This window comes from Epinephelus moara, chromosome 5, assembly GCF_006386435.1.
Source record: "Epinephelus moara isolate mb chromosome 5, YSFRI_EMoa_1.0, whole genome shotgun sequence".
In the NCBI taxonomy this organism is placed as follows: Eukaryota; Metazoa; Chordata; class Actinopteri; order Perciformes; family Serranidae; genus Epinephelus; species Epinephelus moara.
Window position 1 is genome coordinate 10,858,857 of NC_065510.1, and position 25,259 is coordinate 10,884,115.

At 41.4% G+C, this 25,259-nt stretch overlaps 3 protein-coding genes across 3 annotated transcripts in view; 2 read left to right on the top strand and 1 right to left on the bottom strand.

The window, feature by feature from the left end:
* The first annotated feature begins 237 nt into the window (after positions 1 to 237).
* Positions 238 to 9,272, top strand: LOC126389950 (pannexin-1-like). The gene is made up of 6 exons (XM_050043978.1): positions 238 to 641; positions 3,532 to 3,653; positions 5,315 to 5,514; positions 7,514 to 8,015; positions 8,094 to 8,253; positions 8,357 to 9,272. Exons 1-5 carry the CDS (start codon positions 458 to 460, stop codon positions 8,241 to 8,243), a joined length of 1,158 nt encoding a protein of 385 aa, XP_049899935.1. The 5' UTR covers positions 238 to 457; the 3' UTR covers positions 8,244 to 8,253; positions 8,357 to 9,272.
* An 829-nt stretch (positions 9,273 to 10,101) lies between these two features.
* On the top strand, positions 10,102 to 18,979 carry LOC126389952 (nuclear distribution protein nudE homolog 1-like). Its single transcript, XM_050043980.1, has 9 exons — positions 10,102 to 10,248; positions 10,649 to 10,776; positions 10,917 to 11,070; positions 11,525 to 11,673; positions 11,806 to 11,942; positions 13,634 to 13,810; positions 13,917 to 14,002; positions 14,096 to 14,250; positions 14,524 to 18,979. Exons 2-9 carry the CDS (start codon positions 10,691 to 10,693, stop codon positions 14,615 to 14,617), a joined length of 1,038 nt encoding a protein of 345 aa, XP_049899937.1. The 5' UTR covers positions 10,102 to 10,248; positions 10,649 to 10,690; the 3' UTR covers positions 14,618 to 18,979.
* A 249-nt stretch (positions 18,980 to 19,228) lies between these two features.
* Positions 19,229 to 25,259, bottom strand: part of LOC126389942 (myosin-11-like) — a 44,715-nt gene continuing 38,684 nt past the window's right edge. Inside the window, 11 exon segments of the mRNA XM_050043961.1 lie at positions 19,229 to 19,740; positions 20,910 to 21,082; positions 21,226 to 21,334; positions 22,494 to 22,702; positions 22,792 to 22,915; positions 23,012 to 23,100; positions 23,189 to 23,317; positions 23,718 to 23,879; positions 23,978 to 24,190; positions 24,355 to 24,567; positions 24,781 to 25,029. Coding sequence (XP_049899918.1) covers positions 19,611 to 19,740; positions 20,910 to 21,082; positions 21,226 to 21,334; positions 22,494 to 22,702; positions 22,792 to 22,915; positions 23,012 to 23,100; positions 23,189 to 23,317; positions 23,718 to 23,879; positions 23,978 to 24,190; positions 24,355 to 24,567; positions 24,781 to 25,029 — 1,800 coding nt within the window. The 3' untranslated portion in view covers positions 19,229 to 19,610.

Sequence of the window (25,259 nt, forward strand, 5' to 3'; positions counted from 1 at the left end):
ATATTGTGCCTTTGAGAGATTGGACTGGCGAACATGGAATATCTAAACACACAATGTTACTTGTAATGCCTTTCCTGTGTACAGAAACAAATGAAAATCATGTTATTGTACCTAAAGCAGTAGTGTGTCATCATGTATGGTTTAACAGGCTCATGTTGCCAGGCAGGTGCACTGCACGGCTCATCAGCGCCCTCTAGCGGCGGACAGTTGTCCAGCTCCCCCCTGTTGCCTGTGATGTCTGGCTCAGAGTAACGGGACAGGTCCAACCTTCAGCCCCAGTAGTGAATGAGGAGATGGGTCAACAATAACGGCTCCGTGCTTTTATACATTTTTCACATTTATACTGTGCAGGAGTTTGTTTTAATTATTAATTCAGACCTCAGGTGCAGTTCGCTTTGTCTAATTGAAAAGAGACTTCCGTCAATTAGACAACACCGGCTTTTTGTTCCCGTCCGTCATGGCGATTGCGCACGTCGCCACCGAGTACGTTTTCTCCGACTTTCTGTTGAAGGACCCCTCCACGGAGAATAAATACAAAGGGCTGCGGCTGGAGCTGGCGGTGGATAAGATAGTGACGTTTTTGGCGGTGGGGCTGCCTTTGTTTCTCATCTCCCTCGCTTTTGCTCAGGAGGTGTCAGTAGGTGAGTTATTGATATATGTGACCATCCAGTCTGGAGCAACACTCACTATCATATGATAATCATTTCTATTTCATCATGTAGAATAATGCATAGTGTGTGCATGCGATGGACCCATGTGGAGCTTCTTTGTCTCTGTCCCTGTGGCACATTTCACCTGCTGCAGCACATTTGTTTAAATTAAAAACACTTAAAGGCAGTGGTGGATAAAGCAATGTGATATTAATACATGTAAGGGAGATATATTCAGTGAATGCTCAGTGAAAGAGAGGTGTGAATATCAGAGGAAGGTGTGGTTTGAGTCTTCACCCTTCTGCTCACACCACGCACCACGTGAGGCGTGAACACACTGCCACTGCCACTACTGCTGCTGCTGCTGCTGCTGATGATGATGGTGGAAACTTTGGGCACATGCATGGCAGTTTATAATCTGGTGCCTTATGAGTCACTGCAAATAACAACAGAAGCTGATTTGCTTCCCTCTGTAGTGTAAAAACAGAAACATCTACAGCTCCATGAGCAGTTTAAATCTATGTAATCTTCTTAGGTCATCATGCTGCAGTCTGTTGTTACCATTATCTGTATGCACTGTCCCACATACTCAGACAGAAAGGATCCATTACACTGGAAGCCTTGAGACAACTGTGCTGCTATGACTTGACACAATTCATGTGCATAGTTCACATTAGACTAACAAAGTGAAGGCACATTATGGCAGAAACCACACATTGATTCTACTCACTTAGCTGCAGAGAGAGTTTGGACAATTAGATGTAGATGTGGGACTTTTCAAAGCAGACATCTTGACTTGTCATAGTAGGACAATCACAGTTAATGACATTAACGATGGCTCTCTTCTATTAAAGTGTCCCTGAAAGCCATGACAGTGAGCCAAGAGTCGCATTATTCAAACATAAACCCTAAAAAGTGCCATTTATGTAATTAAATCAACTAAAGCAGAGATGAATAGATTAGGAGAATTTCTATCACTATAGCTCATAGAATGTACCTAATATTTTGATTAAATTTATGCAATTACTATTAATAAATTCTACATCCTAAAAAAATAATTCACAGGTTCAACTTCAGAAATTAAGTCAGCAATTTGCATGTATCTTTTTAAGTAGCTCCAACTCTGGCAATATTGACTCAGTCCTTTACAATTTGAAATTATTTTAGTACGACCAACACGATTTGCTTTGACCTTGAAAAACTTAAGTTGAACTAACTTAATATTTATCTAAAAGTTGTGGGGATATTTAGTTGTCAAACTGTTTTATTTATGATATTCTAACTCATTTTCTCAGTTTTTAAAAAAAATATTTTTTATGATTTTGTTTTATATTTTTTAATATTTGATGTACAGTTGTATATTTTTTGCATATTGTATGTTCTGCATTTTCCACTTCTTGCCTATATATGTGTACTTATATCATTTCTGGTACTTTGAGAGCAAGTCTACCGGAGTCAAATTCCTTGTATGTACACACGTACTTGGTGAATAAAGCTGATTCTGATTATTTTAATTCCATCCTACACAAAAATGTTAAAAATGTTGATTTTGACCAATTTCTTAAAAGAAATGCACTGAATAAAACATGAAACAACATATTTTTTAATGCTGAAAAACTTCTTTATTTTAAGCATTATCCACTAACTTCATAAGTCATTTGTAGTTCAGTAAAGTTTATGTAATTACTGTTAGTCTATGTATTTGAAACATGTCGATGTTCATCAACGCGTATGAAATACATCAAATTTATTAACAGTAATTACATAAACTTTATTAAATTAGGTACATTTTATCAGATATACTGACATAAATCCTCTTTTGTTTCAGTTTTATTTGGATTAATATTTTTTGTTAATGTTGGAATTACTTGACTCAATTGGATTGAAATTTTATTTGTAATATAAATATGCAAACCTAAAAAATAGACTGAAAAATGTCTTTGAGTGTAGGATCCTGTCTACTGTAATACAATGTTGTTTTTTTCTGAATTCCCATACACTCCATGCATTGAACGTTTCCTCCTCTTCTTCTGACGAGTGTCTCTAATATGATATTCACCCCACTTATACCAGTGAAGGTTAAGTAAGTTTTAGAAACACATCTGAGTATAACACAAAACAACAGGTCCTTTTCACAGCAGACATTTTGACTTGTCAGTAAAACAGCACAGGTGTCACTAATAATATTAACAATGTCTCTGTTCTGTCTCAGTTAGCCGGGGCACTGAGCAATGAAAAACAGCTAGCAAACTATGATCTGAGTGTAAATACCACAACACTATAAATAAGCCCATGTGCTCTGAACAGGCGTGTATGGGCCTGTACTGTGACATACAGCTGGTCGTGTCTGTGCGTGTATGTGTGTGAGTTTCATTCTTTAAATGATAGCAGTTTGCATTTATTGGAGTTAAATTGGTGTCTTACATTATAAAAATGGCTGAAAATATATGTTGGACATTTTTTGCTTTGCATTTAAAACTTGCAAAAGTTAATGAGAAGTTGACTGACTTTATGTGACTGGTATGACTGATACTATAATTGTTATAACTGGTACTATATTTCATAGATGTAAAAATGTGAGAATGTGCTCAGTTTGTTCAAAGCATCATTCTGTAATATTAATATGACAGACTTTGTTGCCAAAATATTACTGTCTGGTGACTATCTGGGTCATTTGTGCCTTGAACATGCCTGACTGAACTTCCCACTCACAATATAGAGGATGATATAATTACTGACACTAAGTATGCTGGGAACAGCCCACCAACAAATTAGGCCATGAGTGCAGAGGCGGGTCGGCCAACAATTGTTGTTTGTTTCTCTTCTCTTAATCACCAGAATGCCCGTCAGCTGTGACTAATTCTTCCCTTTCCTCACCCAGGTACCCAGATCAGCTGTTTTGCTCCCACTAACTTCTCCTGGAGACAGGCCGCATATGTGGATTCATTTTGTTGGGCAGCAGTCCAGCAGCAGGCTGACAACTCACCACTATGGCTGCACAAGGTACAGACGTCCCCCTGACATACACTGCCAGTGAGAATCATCAGTGCTGCTGACTGTGTTTTATTGGGACAGGGCTGTACCGAATAGATCAAAGCTTTATTCATAATGTTGACATTCAAATTCCAAATCAGCATTTGGATGTAGCAGCTGCACAGCTGCAACTACAGATTAGGTTACACTAATATTATTAGTATAATACTGTTTGTAGAATTAGATTACAGTGGTGGCTGCACATGATTGTTTCCAACTAGTGTCACCCACACATTACTAAAATTTTCAGAGCGTTGTGAAGTCTTAGAATCAAAATTAATTGATGAGACAAGACAGATGTGATCATTAACAAAATTCACTACATGTTTTTATCTAATGAACTGTTCTACTTCAATTCATATATGTTTGTGTTAAGCCTCTAAAGAACAACATCTTCACTGCGGTCAAAAAGCTGCTTGCTCTCCATTTTGGCACGAGAGACTTGCACCTTTGTTAATGAGGCAGTCTAACAGCATTATACATTATTCATCAAAGAAAGTTGATTACATTAAAAAAAAGAAAACTTTAATCCAACCAATCAATTCCTAGCTGGCCACCAGCGTCGTTACACTTATATATTTGGTTGAATTAAGGTTGTGACATAGGATGACCCAAAATCAGTTGGACAACTCAAATTTCTTTATAAAGCACATTTAAGAACAACTCAATTTGACCAAAGGGCTGTACAAAAGGAACAAAATGCTAAAAACACACACATGAGAGGCAGCGTAACTGTCAGGTACAAAGCTCACACATTTAGAGACACAACACACATGGGCATGCATCAGGGAAAACTACATCTGGGGACTCAAATGCTACAGAATAAAAGTAGGTTTCGAGCCTGGACTTAAAAGAGTCAATGGTGGGGGCGGAACTGATTGGGAGGGAGATGCTGTTCCACAGTTTGAGGGCAGACACAGCAAAGGCACGGTCAGCCCTGAGCTTAAGTCTGGAGCGCAGGACGGCCAGGAGCCACAGGTCAGAATACAGATGACAATTGACACTGATATTTTGTTCGTTTAAAGTTGTGTTGTTAAGTAACCATAATCCTCTTGTTAGAACTTTAGAACATTGTCAACCTGATCCAAAATTTAACATCTGTCAAGAGTCCCACATTTCTGATGTCATAACCTCTGGTACCAGCTGAGTTTATTCAAATAGAGGATTTTGTTCAAAGGCTTTTTTTTTCTCAGGGTGATGACATCATTAAACAGACATTCAAAGCTTCATTCGAAAAAGCTCAATAGAAGCTTTGAATGTGAAAAAGTGACAGTCGGTACAGTCCTGTATTTTAAGTCTTAACACTGTGAAGTCGTAACCAGAATAATTTGATTGAGTAATGGCCAAGCATATGTCCACAAGTGTACTTAGCGAAGGCATCCAAAGCTGTGGGAAATTATGTTTTTTTTTGTATTGTCAGCTATAGATGCTCATTGATCAATCGACAATATCATTATGCCTCATTTTATTAGCTCCTTGACCAATGAGACACCCTGGAAACAGTTTTAAAAAGATGGCTGCATGCTTTCCACGGTTAAAGTTACAATAATGATGTCCAGAAATCAAAGTTTGATTCTTCTTTTATGGTTTTTGTCTCTCTTCTGTTGTCTCCCTGTCTGTGATGCCCTCAGTTCTTCCCATACATCCTCCTCTTACTGGCCATCCTCATGTACATCCCGGCCCTGTTCTGGCGTTTCACCGCAGCTCCGCACCTCTCCTCTGACCTGAACTTCATCATGGAGGAGTTGGACCGCTTTTATAATCGCGGCATCAAGCTGGCCAGGAATCTGGCATCCATAGATAGCAAAGATGCCCCCGAGGACACCCACAGGTACCCGCCTTGTGATGACTCACCACAGTGTACTCTGTAGCAGGAGATAAGGCTGTAACATACATTTGTTTTAAACATTAGTTTCAATTTAAAGTCTTGTTTCCTGAGCGTGTGTCATTGCTATAAGTGACATATGGCAGACCACATGTATTAAAAAGTAGTGTGGGTCGTCCTTTAACCTCTAATTGCCAACAAAAATTAGCAGGATTTAAATTACAGTTTTTGATTATTTGGCCACTCGGGGAAACTTAACAAGCTGTCAACATAACACTGACATATTATTGTCTTATGAAGTTCTTATTATGGCTGCCACGTCAGTAAACAGTTGCCTATTTATACACCCAGCAGATATAGAGTGACACAGCTTTCATCTGGAGTCAAGTTTCTGTCCATCTGACAATATTTACACCCCTTACTCTGTTTTGGCTCCACCGACTCCTAAGAAAAATATTTGGCTCTTCAGCTGCTAAATGCTTCACTATATTCACAGCTGCTAGTTGCTAACTTTGTCTGTCTGCACATTTGGTGCTGGGCGGAGAGCTTACTGTGGGGTTTTAAGGGCTTTTAAGGTAACTCTAGTTTTCTTCAATCTGGACCCTATTTTCCCATTTTTTTGTGTCTAAGTGACTGATGGAGACAACAGTTTTGAAAATTGGCTGCAGTGTAACCACTCAGAGCATGCACATCGACTAAAAGTGCTTCCTTTTGCCACTGTCAGGCTCAGATAGTTATAATAAAAGTCTGACAACATGACAGAAAGGATCCCTACAGAGGGCGACCTGTTTGTCACACAGTAAAATCCTGTTTGTTTAACCAGAAACACCCCGAAATCGCCATCACTAAACTCACCAAACTCCATGTAAATAAACAGCAATTTAAGCGTGTATAGAGGCAGCATATTTTCACATCTAACTGGGTGAATTAAGGGTTTATCTCAACCAAACCAGAGCTGGTGATTATTTGAACAGTAGAAAGATGAGCCAAGACGTTCTTTTGAGTGTTAGTTTGTTTCTGCTGACTTTGAATGAAGTGTATTTGACGGAGATTAAATTACTGTTAGTTTAAATGGAGTCTGGTGTGTTTGGCAATAGCTCTTTCTGGTTTTAAAAAAAAGTGATCTTGCTCTTTCACAGAAAGCACCATCTCTCCAGGGATCCTTTCCATAACATTGTCAGACACTTTGAACACCAATCTGAACCTGTAAGTGGCAAAAAAGTACTTTTAATACACACAGCAAACTCTCTAAATATTGGACTCATTTCAAAAATTGATGTTCCCATGAGTCACTTTGACACAAAAATATGGGAAAATCAGATCCAGGTTGAAAAATCCCAAAGTTACCCTTAAAGCTGAAAACAGCTGGCTGCTACATCTGGAAATGACACTGATGAAAATGGTAAGAGTAAACTGTAAAATGAAAACAACGAGCTAAAAAATGCTAACAGGCTACATAGCGCTGAGGGCAGCCTCGGAGTCGGGTGATAATTCTAAGCAGTTTTGTCTCTATTAGTGACACGGTTTGCATTTCACTTCATTAAACCTATTGTTTATATAAAAATATTGATGAGTGCAGCTTTAATGTAACTGCATTATATATAGAAATAGAGATAGACATATACATAACAATGGCACATTTTTTTTTTTACCAGCATTATCAAATTAGAATAATTTGAAAGATGCCATAATTACATAAACAATCCACACAAATGGGTTTTGATTTGGATTATTGGAAGGTCACTAAGGTCAGTGAATGAAACATCTGTTGTGTTTGTGGACATAAAAAATATCAGGCTGAGTTTATGGTAAAACAGCATTGAATAAGCATAGGGGAATGTTTTGGTCATGGTTAAGAAAGAAAAAAATTGTCTGTCTCGAGTTATATTTCTCACAGATAATCCTGTTGTTGTAGGTTACTTGTATTATTACTATTTTAGATCAATAGTATGGCATTTGGTTTTCTAAGCACAGATCTCTTTGTGGTAAACGCCTTTTTCTGCAGTGCCTTGGATCTGACCGAGAGCTGCTTCAAATACCCTTTAGTGGAGCAGTATCTGAAGACCAAGCGCTTATCTCACCGTCTCGTAGTCAAGTATCTGTCATGTCGAGGCCTGACTCTGCTGATACTACTGCTGGCCTGTGTCTACCTCGGCTACTACATCTGCCTGGCCTCCCTCACCGACGAGTTTCCCTGTGACCTGCGCACAGGGGTGCTGAAGAATGACAGCATGGTGCCGTCTGCAGTGCAGTGTAAGCTGGTGGCGGTGGGTGTCTTCAGGCTGCTCAGCTACATCAACTTGGTGGTGTATGTGCTTATTACTCCACTGGTGGTGTACGCTACTCTTGGACCAGCTCGCCAGAGCTCCAGCTTCCTCCGGCCTTACGAGCTGCTGCCTGGCTTTGGTGCTTTGGGTGTGGATACGCCCTTCTACAACGATCTCAGTATCTACCTGTTGTTCCTGCAGGAGAATCTGAGCGCACTCAAGTCATTTAAGTGTCTGCAGGTGGGTGCCAGTGCAGATACTGTATGTCCAGTACTGTGGTTAGAACACGTCCCCTGAAGTAACCTGTCTTATTTATAGGTGCTTGAGTTGCTGCAAGAGGCTGGTGATGAGGGGTTTGACACCATGTGCCTACTGCGAACTCTGGGTCAGGTGAAGACTGACGTGTTAGACAGTAAAAAGACGTGCTCACGCCAGAGCATCAAAGAAACTAATAAAGCTGAAGAATGATTCCTCTGGGGTAAGGAAGAACATTCAATCTTCTAATGGTAGCTGTGTAACTATAGTGAAGTTAACTGATTATGTGGTGCATTTAACCTTGAACAGGTTTTATTTTCCTTCAGATCTTTCTGCTTTGTTCCTGAATGATCGACCTGAAGAGGATAAGACCTGCTGTGATGGAAGAACTGTGAGAAAAACCTGTGGACTTACATTTATCTGGATTTCTGGTGCTGTATTGACCTACAGCAGCGTGATCAAAAACAGAGTCATTCTGCAGATTGGCCAACAGATAGTTTACCTCTCTGATGTCTTAATGTGAATACTCCCACTACTTTTTGTCTAAAATGAAATCCAGTGTTTCTATTTTATTCTTTGATACACTCTTTTCTCAGGATCTTAAATGCCTTTCATTTATAACATATAATATAAGCCATGTTCCTTGGATGGAAATCTGTACATTAGCCCACATCCTGCCCTTAATCTTGAAAGTAAAGTTTGAACGCAGGGTTTTCAATGTATTTGTAGTTGAGGTGGGGTAATACGACGAGAGTGTGGTGGCGGTTTATGAAAGTTTGTCCATCCAAAGTTAAGCAAGCATAAAATGAACATGAATTGTAAAGTATTATAAGAGCCACTGGAGCCGCTTTGTCTGGACTGTAAAGTGTGTGATTAGTTGTGCATTAATGTGCTGTTGACAGCAGCTGATATACTGTATATGCTGAAAGTAAAACAAAACCCTGAGACCTGTGCATTTTACATGAACAATGAATTAATATTCTTTGGGGGAATAAAGTGTCAATATCAGTTGTTGTAAAAGGGAAAATCTCTCAGGCTTTCAGGGGCCTTGTACAATTAAATAATGTTGCTCTCAGTTATTATATTATTTGCTAAGTACAGACAAATCAGATGTGAGTAAATTCCATTTTACTCCATGTCAAAGATACTGATTATGGAAATAACTGTGACGAGAAAACTACAAATCTCTGTACAATGCAATTTAATGCAAAGAACTGACCTGCAATAAATATGATACATAAAAAGTCATTGTTTGTATATTGATCTTGGTGTATGGTGCATTGTGGCTTTACTTTTCTTTGTGATAGTGTTGTATGAGATCGCACTATTATTGTTTCTACTGAGATGAGATGAGATGACGTAAGACATAACTTTATTTATCCTGAAAGAAATTGCTGTGCAGCAGTTGCAACACAAAGTTGGAGTTGTACAGATACAATGAGTGCAATATACAAAGATTAAAAACAACACAGCAGAAAAATCAAATGTATAGCAAGTATTGAATCAAATAAAACAAATACAAAAACTGGGTAACAGTAAGGAGCAATATATATAAAACTAGCTGCAAGGTGCATGTGAGGTGTGCTCCCAATATAAAAAACACATATATTATTTATTTATTGTTATTTAAAATATATGTCTATGATTCTGCATTACAACATTGTTGTTAATTGTTTCTGATTCTTTTTAAATTATAATTGTGCTTTGGCAGCACATATGAAATGTCATGCCAATAAAGCTTATTGAGTTGATCTTAAAAAAAAAATGAAACTATCTACAATATATAAAACGACAAAAACAGGTTAATATGTTTCTCATGTGTAAATGAGATGAGGAGAAATATTAGAAACAGCATACAAAATGACAATAGAAGTCAAAAACTACATTTTACCCCAGACTTCACTTCTTTGCTGTTGTTGCACCATCGAGTCAACAGGGGGCGATAGGACCATTTTGACTCCTGGGCTCCACCTCCCGCGGCGACAAATTTATTGAATAATATGATTGGTTAAAATGTTTTCTACGTCATCATTGTTGTCCAATTGGGTCCGAGAACCGACGCTTCGTTTATATTTGGTTGGTGAGACGAACACCGACTTAACGTAATGAGAGATTAGTTTCACAATACGTTTGTTGTTGCCCAAGTCCGGAAATTTAGTCGTATATCTAAATACATTCCCAAAACTTTAGCATGTTTTAATCGTTCCCTTATACGCGGGTGAGTCTGTCTAGCTTAATTTTTTCACTGTGTTGGCTTGTAACACATTCTGACTAGCTACAAGTCGGTTAGCTAACTTAGCTATGTTAGCTTAGCCGAAAAGCTTAGCTGTAGTGTATGCACTTTTCAACACTGCTGTTGGCTGCGAAAAGTATGTAGTAGGCACGTAGTTCCCTTCTTTACGTATTCGTATATGATAGAAATAAATGCGAAAACATAGTTCTGTAGTTTTTAATTTTCTGGCTTTTGTATGTCAACATATATAGTGCTGTAGACTGACGGTTGTTAACCTTGTTAGCATTTGCTAGCCGTAGCAATGTTGTGGTTTGACTGGTTGGGATGTCTGTGCTCTCATGACAGATAACGACATTATTGGAGTCTGTGTTGTTTTACTTTACAGTTAGGCCTCCCATCCCCATCATCCTGAAACAACGCAGCAGACATGGTAGAGCCAACAACACACAAGTTTACATCCCTTGAAGAGGAGCTGAGCTTCTGGAAGGAGCAGGCAGAGGCACATCAGCTAAGGTAACACCAACAGACAGTAAACACTACTCAGAGAAGATTTAATTGCTAACTTAAATGATAATCATGCATTATAGATATGCACATATTAGACAACACGATGAATGAGTCATATTTGGTGGTTAACATTGTGTTGTCATCAGGGCTGATGTGGCTCAGGAGGAGCTGCAGGAGTTTCAGCAGATGAGTCGAGACTATGAAGCAGAACTGGAAACAGAGCTGAAGCAGTGCGAGGGTCGAAACAAAGAGCTGCTTTTAGACAACAACCGACTCCGCATTGAACTGGAAAACATAAAGGTAGAGCACCTTGATTATAAATAGGCCTCTGTCCCTTCAGAGCTGCACAACCTCTGGTGCCCTAGTTAGTGTCAAGTGAACGGAGACACACCCACACCACAGACAGCCTTTAGCTAACCCAAATTCAGCATATCATCACCACTGCCACTAGGAAAATTGCTGCCTAGCTATAAGGCAGCTGACTGCTATTTTTGTTCAGCGGTCCATGGGGAAGAGAAAATTAATGGAGGAAGTGAATGCAGGATTGTGATAAAACCCCCTGATTGCTCAAAGATGATTGGAAAAAAGGAAGAGAAAGAACATTAAAAGCGATTTGTTGTCTCAGCTGATGTCCAAAAAATACACAGAACCTCATGTTGTAATCGGTTGGCAGCTGCGTTGATGAATCAGCCACGACACTGGAAAGTTGGCATTGTCATTGACAATTAATTTGATGTCTGTGTGCTGTTTTCAGGAGAAATTCGAGACTCAGCATTCCGATGCTTTTAGGCACATCTCAGCCATGGAGGAAGAACTTGCACAAACCAAAGCAGTGAGAGATCACCTGCAGAAATACATCAGGGAGCTAGAGCAGTCCAATGATGACCTGGAGAGGACCAAAAGGTCAGTGCCCAACTAACTGGCTAGGTTGTTATTATTCACACAGAGTCAGACTCAGACTGTAGCACACAGGACCGATATGCACAATTAATCAAGTATGAACATTTATTTGCTCATCCTCTGTGCTGGTGCCAGGGCTACCATCATGTCACTGGAGGACTTTGAGCAGCGGATGAACCATGTCATTGAGAGGAATGCCTTTCTTGAGAGCGAGTTGGATGAGAAAGAGAACCTGCTTGAGTCTGTTCAGAGGCTGAAGGATGAAGCCAGAGGTATACACACACAAACACACACTGCAGCTTCTCAAGTTCACAAGAACTGCTGATTTCTCTACAAACTGACACTTCAGCGAATTTTGATAGCTGATCAATTCTCCAAATTCTTTGTGTATTTATGTCCTGTCTCTTCTTCCAGTTTAGCCTGTATCTGATCTAATGTGTAGCTGTATTCTATTATACATTTTCCCTCATCAGAAGGAATTAAAGGTCCAGTGTGCAGGATTTAGTGGAATATATTGACAGGAATAATATTCATAACTATGTTTTCATTGTGATCACCGGAAACTAAGAATCGTTGTGTTATCATTACTTTACAATGAGCAGTTTACATCTACATGTGGAATGTGTCCTTTTCCAGGGAGTCCGCCAATTTTTCACAATGCTGTTCCCATTTGTGTTTTTGCATTGGCCACTGTAGTTGTACTACACGCTTGGCACACGGGAGAAGTTTCAGTTCTGCAACCTCACTGCTAGATGCTACAAATTAGACCTTTAAGGGCTATTCCTGTGTTTTTTCATGTTTGAGCTTTTGAAATACTTACCAAATGATTGAGCATGTTGAAGTTGTGGCAGAGAGACTCAGGGACGGGAGCTGACTCATATTTTTTGCCTTTGTTTTTCTTTCATCTTCCACAAGGAAAACACAAGTCCACAGGCTGACAATGCTAGGGTAAAGCAAACGAAGGCAAATCTATACTGTGTCAATGGCAATTTTGTATTTGACATATTTTTTAACTTAATTTGTATTTCAAGCATTTGAGGATAATCAGATTCACACTAGCATGAAAATTGTTGGTTTGCCTTTCTTTTGATGTGTTTTGGATTAAAAACTAAGACTGTGGACTAAAGATTTTCTGCAAGTGCAGACTGTGCATGTCAGCAGTCAGCTGGCTGTTGGCTTGGAGTGTGCTTAACTCAAGTATATATTTAAAAGGAGATTTGATCCTTGTCTGTGCTTGGTCTTGTTGGCTTGATGTTACATGACACTTGGATTATTGTTTGGTGGAAATGCAGTTTTTTTTAGTTTTTGCAGTTTTTTAGTTCAGATTACATGTTTCTTAAAAGTATGCACATAATTACCAGACGACTGACGAGACTTCAAGGATTAGGGTAGTGCCAAGTCTCTGTAATTTAATAATATTTATTAACAATATGGTAGACTTAGGTGGTATTTATTTTTTCTAACCTTCCTGAAATTTCACCGGGGTATATGGTATGAGAAGGTATCTGTGTGCAGCACTACCTACACCTCTAGTGTTGTCAAAATAAACCGTAAATTGACAGAGTCAGATGTGAAAATGTGCTGTTTTTCGCTGCAGTCTCATGTTGCTGGCTGGCTGTTTACAGTCCTGTAACATTATCTTCACCCTAGCAGTCACCATGTTTCCCAGCGCAGCTGCCTTTTCCACCAGTAGAGATTGACCTCTCTGGTTGAACGTGATTTGGCTACATACAATACATTCTCAACACAGCGTCTCAGAATGAGATTAAATATAAAAGGAGCGTTGATATTTTTGATGGTACTGAAAAATATATCGTCACTGTTTCTAAATACCCTGGTACACAGTAATAGCGCGATACTGCCCAAGCTTACTCTATGGAACGCTATGGAAAGTGATATTTCCATTACTGCAATCTTTGTCAGTTACAAAACATTGGCTCACTGTGTGTCCTGTTTGTGTCAGACCTTCGCCACGAGCTGGCTGTACGTCAGAAGGAAAGACGGCCATCCAGCAGCCTGGGCAAAGACACAGATCGGGCAGATCTGCCGTGCCCCTCAGCTGGTAACCCGTCCATCCCCATCACACCCTCCAAACCTCTCAGCTCATTTGCCACACCCCCTGCCTCCAGTATTCGACGAGGTAAATTGAAAAACTTTGACTGCAGTGATAACCACAGTTATAGTGATCATACCACCTTTGTATAAACATATTATGTGTTCACCTGCTCATATCGGTTTTGTTTTAGGTGACGGTCTAACAGGGACTCCCCTCACGACGTCTGCTAGAATATCTGCACTCAACATTGTAGGGGAGCTTCTGAGAAAAGTTGGAGTAAGAGATTTTAAATTATACCATTGCAGTACACAGTGAATACATGTTTTACAAAATCACTACAAGGACTGACTGTTTTTAACATCCCACCAGAATCTGGAGTCTAAGTTGGCGTCCTGTCGAGACTTTGTGTACGACACCTCTGTCAGCAGACCAGCACTCCCGGCTGGCCCTGGTAGTCCTACTGGTTTAGAGGGAGGCCCTGAGGTGCAAGCTAGCAGCATGAGCCCCCCTCCTCAGTACGACAGGTGAGGGAAACGGCAGCAGCTCAGTCTCAAGGTCAACGGCTGGAAAAAGTCTTGTTCTTGTGGTTCTATCAATTATTACAGAGGCCAGTTTTTCTGGTTAAGGAGTATCTTACTTGTCCTCTAACATATGCTGCACTATTGATGTCATAATGTAAACTAACATTTTGCAGTATTGTATTAATTTATGTCTGTAAAGCCAAAAAATATTGGGAATAAAAAGTGTTTTCTTAGTTTTATCTGAGGTTTTTGAGTTTACCATGTTTTGTCTTACAGTTTAGTGAAGCGGTTAGAGTTTGGACCAGCTCCTCCGAGAGGCGTCTCCCAGGGTCCCCAGTCTCCGCAGGGAGGGGTCAAGATTCTGCTATGAGAGAGAAAAGGTCGAACCACCTCCCTCTTTCAATAACCTGACCCCCTCCACCCGTCCCCTCTCCATCCTTAATAAACCACAGCAATGGGACTTTGAACTGAACTGTCTTCCTTGTCGCCACGTGCCCTGCTGAACTATTTTGAACAAGAAAGCCACTCTCCTCGCTCCGTGCCCCACATTATCAGCGCATGGACTTCTGCTGCCTCAGGCTAGTATAACAGCATATCTATCATAGCAAGCAGCACTACAGCTTGTGTAACATCAAGGAGCGGGGATTCTTCTGCTCATACTATATCTTCTAATGTATCTTTGACACTGTGGTGAGTAGCATCGAAAAGATCCGTCTGTGTCTACTGATTTGCTTTCTGTGGTGGATCAAGCACAACAGGGCTGTCGATACATTAGTGGTCCCTGAGGACACATTTAGGCTGGTTGCTGTTCTTGTTCGTTGATCATGAAATAGGGACCCGAATAAGGACCAGAGGTATCAAAAACAGCCACTGGGTGTGACCCTGATAGAGGGACCAAGAACCTGGAGTATCATTTATACAAAGGTTCGATCATACAAATATTGTTTATGACCAAATCCAAACCAAAGCTGTGATAAATGGAAAAACTGGGTATATTTACATGCACACTAATATTCCACTATTATTCCAAATGTGACAACATTCTGATTTAGGCTTTTTTTTTCCCTGAAGGAAGCATTTTCCGATTAAGACGTGGGATATGATGGTATTATTTGGGTTTTAGGAACATTCTGGAATGTGCATCTGAACTGTGGTTTTTACCGCAGTTTGCGTCACGCAGCCTCTTGCCCGTTTACAGTTGGCTTTGTGTGTTGTTTTGTACACAAACCAACTCTCCAACAGTTTGCAAGGCTGGAGTAGAGATGTATACCCTAAAGGAAGGCTAGCATTTCTGGTCCTAAGGAGAGACACACCTGCTTTTAAACTTTATGAAAGATTTGGATATCAGCATATTTTTCTGATAGGTGCAAATATCACAACGCTGACCCTTTTAAGAAGGTCGTTCAAGTTATGATAGAGAGGCTGTGTTCGCACGGTCAAACAAGTCAGCCACTGGCGGAAAACTTTGAAAAAAATCCTGGCACGAGTGACAGCTGCATATCTTGATGTCATAAACGACATGTTAGGGCAAGTTAATCTGCGTATACATGGCTGCCAGTAACATTAGTGCAATATTAATTGTTAATAGCCATGTAAATGGCTTAGTAGGAATATTGTCTTTTTTTGGAATAGGGGGAAAAAAGAATGGAATATTTTGTGCATGTAAATGTAGTCACTGCTCAGACATAAAAGTTATAGGTTAGTGGTTTTTCTCTTTAAGGCTGATATAAAAAACATGGTCAAACTCAATTCATTTCAATAACAAAGTCAGTTTTTGTGTTTTTTTTTTTCCTTTAAGCTATGGGCTTAAGTAATGTAGCACTGAACAACACTGGTATGAATTAACTTCTGTTGTGGAGGAGCTAGATATTGGCAGGTGAAAGGATGAGTAGGTATAGCTGAGGCTGGAGCAGCTGCGTGACACGCCCACCAGTTACATGACTCGCCCGCCATACTCGCATGTTAGTCCGCGGTCAACCCCTTCAATCCTTGGTTGTGAAGCAGAAGCCCTGAAGAAAATGCTAAGTTACTGTTTAGCAGGTTATGAAGTGTTGGTTTAAAAAAGAGACGGTTATGGTAAGGGTAAGGGTTACGTCTCATTACTTACAGGGTGACTCACGTCTTCATGTGTAATGAATTCTAAAGTGGATTATTGCTGTGTTTGGTCTAATTTATTCACTACAAAGTGGCGTTGTAGCAGGGCTCAAATAACCGTTGCGTTGGTGGGTTTGTCCTGTACTGGTGGTGGGCGTGGTTTGCAGGGGTGTGTCGTGTAGGCTCCGAAGGGAATGAGGCTGCAGCTATATGTCTCTGAAAAGATGATTAAAATCACTTCTCCAAGCTGAGCTCCTAATATTTGTTTTCTAGGAGAGACTTATTGTTGTCCACAGCTGCAAAAACTTCTAGTTGAGAATGGATCAGTCGCTGCCAGGAAACTAGTGTTAGCATTTTAGCCATTGCTGCCTTCATCAATGTTATTACCTCTTCAGTTTGTAAGCCTTGCTTTGCTGTCATCGCTCAGATAGATGAAGTGGGTCGTCTATTCCTCATGCTGCAGGTGTCTAGGAATGAAATATGGTCACTTCCCTTCAGGCTAGTTTAATCTCACAAAGTATCAGTTTGACCCAGGTTCATTGTTTCACCTCCTTCCTGCCATTGCACAGGCTTGTTTAGCCGGCTCATTATTTTCTAGTATGCAAGGCTTATGAATGTGAAGTATAAGAACAGGTTTTCTGCAGATTTATGATCTAGTGTCACCAATAACTTTTGTACTGATTTAAGTTGACTGTAGAAGTTAGAGCGGCACATGTTCACTACTGAATGTATAGTAATAATTCTCTAATAGGTGTGAGACCTCCTGTCTGCCATCAGGAGCTATATGGTGGGCGAATGAGGAAAGATATTAAGCAATAATAGATTTGAACAGGTCAAAGATAAGCACAGTTCATAGTATATTTGTGTAGGTATATATAGAGCCTATATTGAGTGTCCTTTTCCTGCCTTTTAGTAAGAGATATTGTGAATGGAGAAGTAAGAGTGGTTAACAGATTTAATGTGACATTTGTGCTTTTCCCTTAAATGTTTGTGGTTATTCTGTCACTACTGCCATCCAGCAGCTCATTAATAGTAGTTTGGATTTTTTGAAGTGGGGTTGTGTGAGGTACCTATCCATAGTCAGTGTATTACTTACAGTAGATGTCAGTTGGCCCTCAGTTTGGAGAAGTGTCAGGAGTACCGACAAGGAAGCTAAGCAGTGCACTACTATGGAGGGGTCAGCAGCAAAACATATTTTAGCTACCTAAAATAATCAATATCACTTAAAGTGTCATTATATTGAGAGTATTTTCAGTTCTTTACCGTAGCGTCAGAGAGTGATTTGCGACAGGCAACTGAAGCTGTTGTGTCGCTCTCTTCAAAGCCAGACTCCTTTTTGAAAAACGGTGCTTTAACATCGCTGTACACAGGAGCTTCTGGTCCGCTGCTGCCTCCATCAATTAGTTTGTGTTGTTACGTGACCTTGGTGTCAAAGAGGAACAGTTTGGGTTCACCAAAGTCACACAATAATGCAAACTAATTAACTTAGCAAAGCACCGGTAGACCTGCAGTGTCTGCACCTGCCCACACCCACGGCCTGGAAGGGGTGGGATGCTTGATGAGGGCTGATTACATATGTAGAGCAGTCACTTGTGGTTGCAGCACAAATCTACACAAAAATTGCAAATGCTTTTCATGTTTTGTGGCATGTTTTAAGGTAAATAAGTTTACCTAACTTGGTTGTGATTGGCCAGTGAGCCTGCACGCTCTTATGCACACTTCAAATGACAGAAAGGGCCTCTAAAAAGATAGACCTTATGAACAAATTCAAATTCCAACAAATTGCAGGACCTGCGGTTTATTTTTGACTGCCATTCCTGCAAGATTTGTGTTGATCCAATCCCAATGCAGTCCTCTAACCGACACTGACAGATTTGTGTAGTGGCTAAAATATAGTTTGCTGCTGCCTCTTATCTACAACAGTAAATTGCCTAGCTTCAGTGTTGTTACTCCGACTGACATCTACTAATGCAATACACTGACTATGGATAAGCATCTCGCACAACCCCACTTCAAAAAAATCCAAACTATCCCTTTAGGCAAATACTACAGTACATATCTAATATCACATCGTCACTGTATACTGCAGTGTAGCCTGTGTGTAGAGTTGTGGTTAATACATGTGAGAACTGGATAACCTGCTCCTCCTTGCTGTTTAACCTCCCTTAAACTAACATGAGCTAACTGTAATTGTAATCCACGACCACTGTGTACTGGGTGTTCGTATACAGCACCTCTGCAACTGCTTCTGTATTTGGACTTAAAACTGTATGTGCCTGAGGTACTATACCCAACTCTGATCCTGTTGATTTGTTTTTCTATTGAACTGATGAGATGGGAATAATGTCATGATGATCTTTGACGTTACTGACCAAGATGGAAACATTAAAAGGAAAAAAAAAAGTTTTTTTTAAAGGTCTTTATTTCTTGTGCAGGTGGTTCAACAGTAATACGATACAATTTGTGTCATGTAAACATCAGTTGGTTACATATAACATGATCAAATGAGGATGAGTTGGTTTAGGGTGATCTTTTTAAACATGTACAGTAAATCAGGACAAAAAGGGGAAGAAATACAAAATTAAGATGTCCAATACTGAAGTCTGGGTCTTGATTTTATAGTTAACCCTAAACCCTAAACACAAGAAAGGTGCAAATAATAAAAAAAGGTGGCTTTAGAAAATGCCTAACAGCTAAATATTTGTTGGGGTACAATCAGCAGCACTGACGGGTGCAGACTGAGCATAGAAATCTCTATCCAGTCTGTTAAACCACGTCAGTGCTGCTCTGAAACACTAACAGCAGTCACAGGCAACAGGACAACAGTCGCTGATAATAGTTACAGATCCACAGATTTACATGTCTCTGCTTTAAAGTGACTTATTGTGGAGACCCGAGGCTTTGCTGGCAGGTTAGCGTGGTAATTAGAGGCACCTATGTTTGTGTACGAAACCTTGCATCAGAAGGAATCAGTCATTCAGTGCAGTACAAAACAGTGTTGTTAAAAAATAAAAAAAGGAACAGCACATCACACAACAGCAGAGCCACCAGAACAACCCCCCTCGCTGATATCAAGTCCTTCTGATTATTGCGTGTTAAGAAAAGGTGCTCTGAAACAAGACGACAGATCAGTACACTATTGGAAGTTGGAGAAAATATATAATTTGAAGTGATATGGAAGAACTAGATAGCATAACAGGCATTGAAGTTATTCTCTGTTAAAGTGGCAGACCGTGCCCTGGTAGTTAACTCTGATTATTGGACATCCCTTAATCCGCAGACTTGGTTCCATTGAAGTCGCCTTGGGAGTCGCCCTCCTCCTCTGAGGCATCCTCCACCACCCTTCGGCCTCCGCCCATACGCCGAGGTGCACTGCCGAAGGAGGGCTCGTTTCCGCGCCTAAAACACCACAAAGACAGACGCGAGACAGAGATACAAACACAGAAACAAATCCCGGCAGTGAGAGGAGTGGTTATAGGACAGCAGATGGTTTAAGGATTATATGAAAACCACTCGGGTGTTGATGGAATACAGAATGTACAGGTTGTGCTTTGGTTACAGGTTAAGCACGCTGGTTATCTTTGTAACTCATATGACTCCTGGCTCAGGAGAATGAGTTTGGTTTATGGCAATTAAACCAAGCACTGAGAAAAATATGGCCACCAGTTGGAGATTGGTGTAATGGGAAGCTCTCCTAAAATTTTTAGTTTTTCCTAAGGTAGCTGATGAGCCATATTTCTCTCAGTAAGGCTAAATGAAAGGAATGACAGCATTAAGAGTGTGCACTGGGGAATGAAAAGTTATGGTAGTTGATAAGGAAATGGTGACGGGGTAACTTTTAGGCGCAGAGGTACCTGCTGTGTTACTCCTTGGGTTCAGGGTTGCCTCTGGAATAGAGATGGACACCATTGTTTTGTTTGTGCTCCTCACTGAGCAAACTTCTCTACTAAATCCTACACAAGTTTTAATGCTTTAAATGCATGTTTAAAACCCCTGAAGATGACTGTAGTGACAATGTGCTCTTTAGCACTCAAATGTAGGCGAGGAACAGGAAACGGGTAAAACTCAAGCTGGTAACCTATAAAACTTTTTGTCATATATGCTAAAACTCACGATCTACACATTATTACAGAGGACAGATAATCTGTGAATTAAATCATCTGCATTCTCTGCTTCCTTATAGCGCTTAAAAAAGCATTAACGCATGTGAACAAAACGACAATTAGAGCCGAGAAGTCTCGTTTGTGTCAGTCATATCAATCACTTCTCGGAAACTGTGGTCAAACTAGTCAGCGCTGATTGAATATGAATCAAGACTCTGTTGCTGTATTGCCTATTTCTCACCTCAAATGTTATAAGAAACAAACTGTAGTGTACTGTTTAGCTGTAATATGAGAATGTTTGTGACCCAGCTGCAATGTTGAAAACAGGTGAGTTGAAAATAAAACGCCGCCCACCAGCCGGAGCAAACTTTCTCATTTTACAGCTTAACAACACACAGGAGGAAACAAATGGGCTCCGCCTAGCCGAGAAGACAAACTGACAGACTCTTTGTCACTTCGTCCTACCTGAGTTTGCTCTTCAGAGAGTTGACCTCGCGGCTCATGGCATCGTTGGCCTCGGTGGCTTCATCCAGCTCCCGCTGCAGCTTCCTGCGGGCAGCTGTAGCACGCTGAGACTCCTCCTCCGACTCCTCTAGCTGCCGCTTCAGCTGCTTCATGCGGGTATTCGACTTCTCCGCCTGGTGAGTGAACAAAGGAAATGTGCACATTTAGTATGCTATTGATAGGCCATCCCAACTAACCATTCCTGACTCATAATACCCATCTACTCACAAAAATGTGCAGCCTTGTGTTTGAGCATGGGTGCATTAAGTGATCGTACCTGATCTTTGTACTGCTCGCTCTGTTTCCTTTCGTCTTCCACCTGCATCATCAGGTCTTTCAGCTTCTTGTCCTTCTGGCGTATGCTCTTGGCAGATGCCTGCTTCTCTCTGAGAGAGGACAAAGAGTTCAGAGAGGAGCACGAGTATCGCTGATGTAAATGTAGAAATCTTGCCCAGGTGAAAAACAGACACCAAAGCTAATATTGGAACTGGAAAGAACAGCTTGTTTAAAGCTGGGGTAAGCAGTTTAATTTTAGTGTCATTGGGCAAAACTCCCATGATAAACTTTGAGCATATTGGACATCTCTCTGCTTTTAGGCTTTAGAAAATCTATCTCATGACGGGAGACTTTGGCCGATCACAGGTCATTTCCGAGAGAGGGTGTTCCTACTGGGGGCTCTACAAATGCAGATGAGTATGCATGTTGCTTTGGTAAAAGCTTGATTCAATAGTGGAGGGAAAGTTTCTATTCTAGCATTGCCAACAGCTGCCTACACTGCAAAGTAACCCAGAAAAAGTTGACAGACCTATCAAAGAGAGTCTAACAAAAAAAGAAATAAAACACCTGCCAGTATAGGTGATACATTTAGAGATGGAAAGAAAATGTTGCCAATAGTTTAAGTAGTTAAGTAGGCAAACTTTCTGTTGCTGCTGTTACGTAAGTTAGACCTGATGCTGCCACTGGCCACCTGCCCGCTGTCACACCTGGCAGTGAGGGGGTTTGCACTGGCCGAATTCAAGCTGATACAGCCACCGATTTAAGGTCCATCTCCCAAGCTGCTGCCTGCTCTCCTCCAGGCGAAGCAGTCCAAAGAGGCAGGGAGCGAGGCAAAGGGACTGTGGGGTGGTTAGCTAGCTAATTGTAATCTTACGGTATTTGTGGTCAGATAAACAAAGAGAGAGCAGGACAAGGAGGGGCTGAGGGATTGAGCTGTGTGCAACTGTACAATAAAATAGGAGTAAATAAATCACTGTAATGGAAAACACTTGGTTACAGTATGAAGAGTGTGCATATGCCCATGGTTTTCTGGTAGGAGAGGCTTAGGGAAGAGGGAAGAGCTGCAGGAAGAGGGTGTATTTTATTTGTTTTCAGATATCTGCTTGCCCCAGCTTTAAAGTGAACCATGAAGTTTAATAATGAATTCTTTGATCCTCTGAAAAGTTTTAGACGGATATGTCCCCTTGGCTATGGCTTAATGTCATCGGTGTAATGACAGAAATCATATGAAAAACAGTTTCGTCAGACATCTTTGACTTTGACCCCGACCTGTTCTCCTGCTCCAGCTGCTCCTCCAGCTGTGCCACTTTAGCCTCCAAGGCCGTGATGGAGGACTTGAACTTGGACTTGACCTGGTTCTCCATCTCTTGGAGCTTGGCCTTGAGCTCCTTGTTCTGGCGCTCCATCTGCTGCCGAGCGCTCTCGTTCTTCTGGGAGGTGGTGCGCTCTGTCTGTAGCTCGTTGCTGAGCTGATCCACCTGCGTGGGGAACGCACACAAAGAGAGGGATGAGGCCTCTGTGATGTTGAGCCCTTTCATGACTCAAGTAGCTGCTACTGTCCGGTCACCTGCTGCGTGCTCTTCCTCAGCCTGTCGTTGAGGATCTCCATGTTGCTCTGCTCCTCCTCCAGCTCCTCCTCTAGCTGGGAGATCTTTGCTTCCAGGCGACGTTTCTCATCTGCCAGGGCAGACCTGTGCACAAGGAGCACAGCAGAAAACAAATGTCACCATCATTTCGCCTCTGCAATCATTTCACAGACAAAGCAGAGAAATTAAATCTCCACCCACTTTCCAGAGGAGTTGCTGGCCAGCTCATCAGACAGCTCGTCTCTCTCAGCCTCCGCCTGTTTCCGTGCCCTCTCAGCTGCAGCCAGGTCCTAGAAACATATTAGACACGAATCCTTTATTTCAAGCCTCTGCTCTTGAATAATTTACAGTCTTGTTGTTAGAAATCTAATGTGTTACCTCCTGTAGCTGCATGAGCTCAGCCTCCAGACCCTTGGCCTTCTTCTCACTCTCCTTTGCGGTAGTCAACACCTCCTCTCTGGCAGCGCGGGCGTCTTCCAGCTCCCTCTGGTAGTCCTTCATCTGGGCCTGGTGGGAGGAAGAGAAACAAAAAGGGAGACAGCAATAAAGGAGAGCGTCACAATGTTATTTATTTACCAGGTATTTTTACAATACTAGCCAGAGCTTTGTCCAGATTGCTGATGCAGTGCAAAGTCAAAAGTCATACAGTAAGTATCAGGCACCACTGGAAAATATGGAAATAATGATGCCAGAATTTCCAAGCTCTGACATTTCATGGTTGCAACAGTAGTAGTAGTTGTTGTAGTAGTAGAATAAAATAATCACATACAAAACCCCCCCCAGAAAATTATAAAATCACATGTGTGTATCTAAAATCAGATAGAATAAAATCTAAGATAAAACTGCAGTGTTTCCACAAATAATTCTCTGCTGAACCTGCTGTTGCATTTCATCCCTTCACTCTCACCTGGAGCTTGCGGAGCTGTTTGATGGCCTCATCTCGTCCCTTACTGGCCGTCTCGATCTGTCCCTCCAGATCTTTCATGTCCGTCTCCAGCTTCTTCTTGGCTGCTGCCGCCAGGGCCCTCTGCTTACGTTCATCCTCCAACTCTGTCTCCAGCTCACGGACCTGCAGTCAGCATGCATCGTTGCTTAGGTTACACACTCTAATGGTGGATCAGATCACGTACTTTCATTTGGAGGACAAGATGTTTTACGACTCTTTACCTGCTTGACAAGCTGTCTCTTCTTCTCCTCTCCCATCTCATCTCTTCCCTGGAGGTCCCTCTCGAACTGGGCCTTGAGGGCCTGCATGTTGACCTCCAGGCGCAGCTTGGCGTCCTCAGCCGCCTGCAGCTCGTCCTCTAGCTCCTCCAGCTGGGTCTTCATCTCTTCCACCTGGGCCTCCAGGCCTCGCTTGGACTTCTCCAGCTCGTGGACCTGCCATCATTACACAGCCAAGTTTTATTTTAGTTATATTCAAATAGCATAAAGAAATGAGACCAGTCAAACCATGGACGTTTAACCTAAGCATCTACTGGTCAGTTCAGTTACAATGGTCTCATGTGTGACAGTTTTTAACAAAGCAATGTTCCACCACTTACATTTTTTCCCACGTCGTCCTTGGAGCTGATCAAGTCTTCCATCTCCATCTTCAAGGTCTTGTTGGCTCTCTCCAGCTCCTCTCTTGAGTCCTGGGCCTCTTCCAGAGCTCTCGCCAGGGACAGAGCCTTGGTCTCCTTCTCTCTGGCCTCAGCTTCAGCACGGTCTCTCTCATCTGCATATTTACTGGAGATACTCTTCTCCTCGGCCAACATCTGAAGACCAGGGAGGACAGAAAACCATGGGTAACGTTTTAGGGTGTAATGTTGAAGTAATGTAACTGGGACTTCCATGGGTTACTTTTGAGGTAAAAGTCATTTTAAGGTTGTAACGTATAATTAATTAGTCAACAGTTAAGTGTTAGTAAGTAGTCTGTAGTGAAACATTTCATAATTGAGTATTATTACGGCCATTTTTCCTCAACAGACCTGGTCAAACTTCTTCTGCTTCTTCTCCAGATTGGACACATTCTGCCTCTGGTTGTCCAGGTCCATCAGCGTGTCCTCGAGCTCCTGCTGCAGACGGTTCTTGGTCTTCTCCAACTTGTCGTACGCAGAGGCCTTCTCCTCAAACTGGGTGTTCGCCGCCTCCAGGTCTCTCTGCAGACGTTTCTTACCTTCTTCCAGCAGCTCGATGTTTCCCGTCATCTCGTCAAGCTTCTTCTTTGCGTCTGACAACTGTGGACGGAAGAAGACTTTGTTAAGACGCTAATTATGAAGACAATAAATCTGTTTTGGTTTGAGGTTTGTTTATCCATCAATGTCGAACTTCTTAAGATTCTCCTGTAAGGCAACAGCTTTGGTATGTTTATGTTGTCAAGTTTTAAATGGTTCATAGATACAGTTGGTGTCTGGTCATAGTTAGGGGGCATGGTGAGGGCGGAGTCAGTGACGGGGATAAGAGTCCT

Bases quoted from the DNA above. Each gene is read 5' to 3' on its own strand.
- LOC126389950 (XM_050043978.1), top strand. From the start codon at position 458: ATGGCGATTGCGCACGTCGCCACCGAGTACGTTTTCTCCGACTTTCTG. The intron at 642-3,531 runs GTGAGTTATTGA...TTCCTCACCCAG, and splicing joins TGCTCAGGAGGTGTCAGTAG to GTACCCAGATCAGCTGTTTT. The intron at 8,016-8,093 runs GTGGGTGCCAGT...TCTTATTTATAG, and splicing joins AGTCATTTAAGTGTCTGCAG to GTGCTTGAGTTGCTGCAAGA.
- LOC126389952 (XM_050043980.1), top strand. From the start codon at position 10,691: ATGGTAGAGCCAACAACACACAAGTTTACATCCCTTGAAGAGGAGCTG. The intron at 11,071-11,524 runs GTAGAGCACCTT...TGCTGTTTTCAG, and splicing joins TTGAACTGGAAAACATAAAG to GAGAAATTCGAGACTCAGCA. The intron at 11,943-13,633 runs GTATACACACAC...TGTTTGTGTCAG, and splicing joins GCTGAAGGATGAAGCCAGAG to ACCTTCGCCACGAGCTGGCT.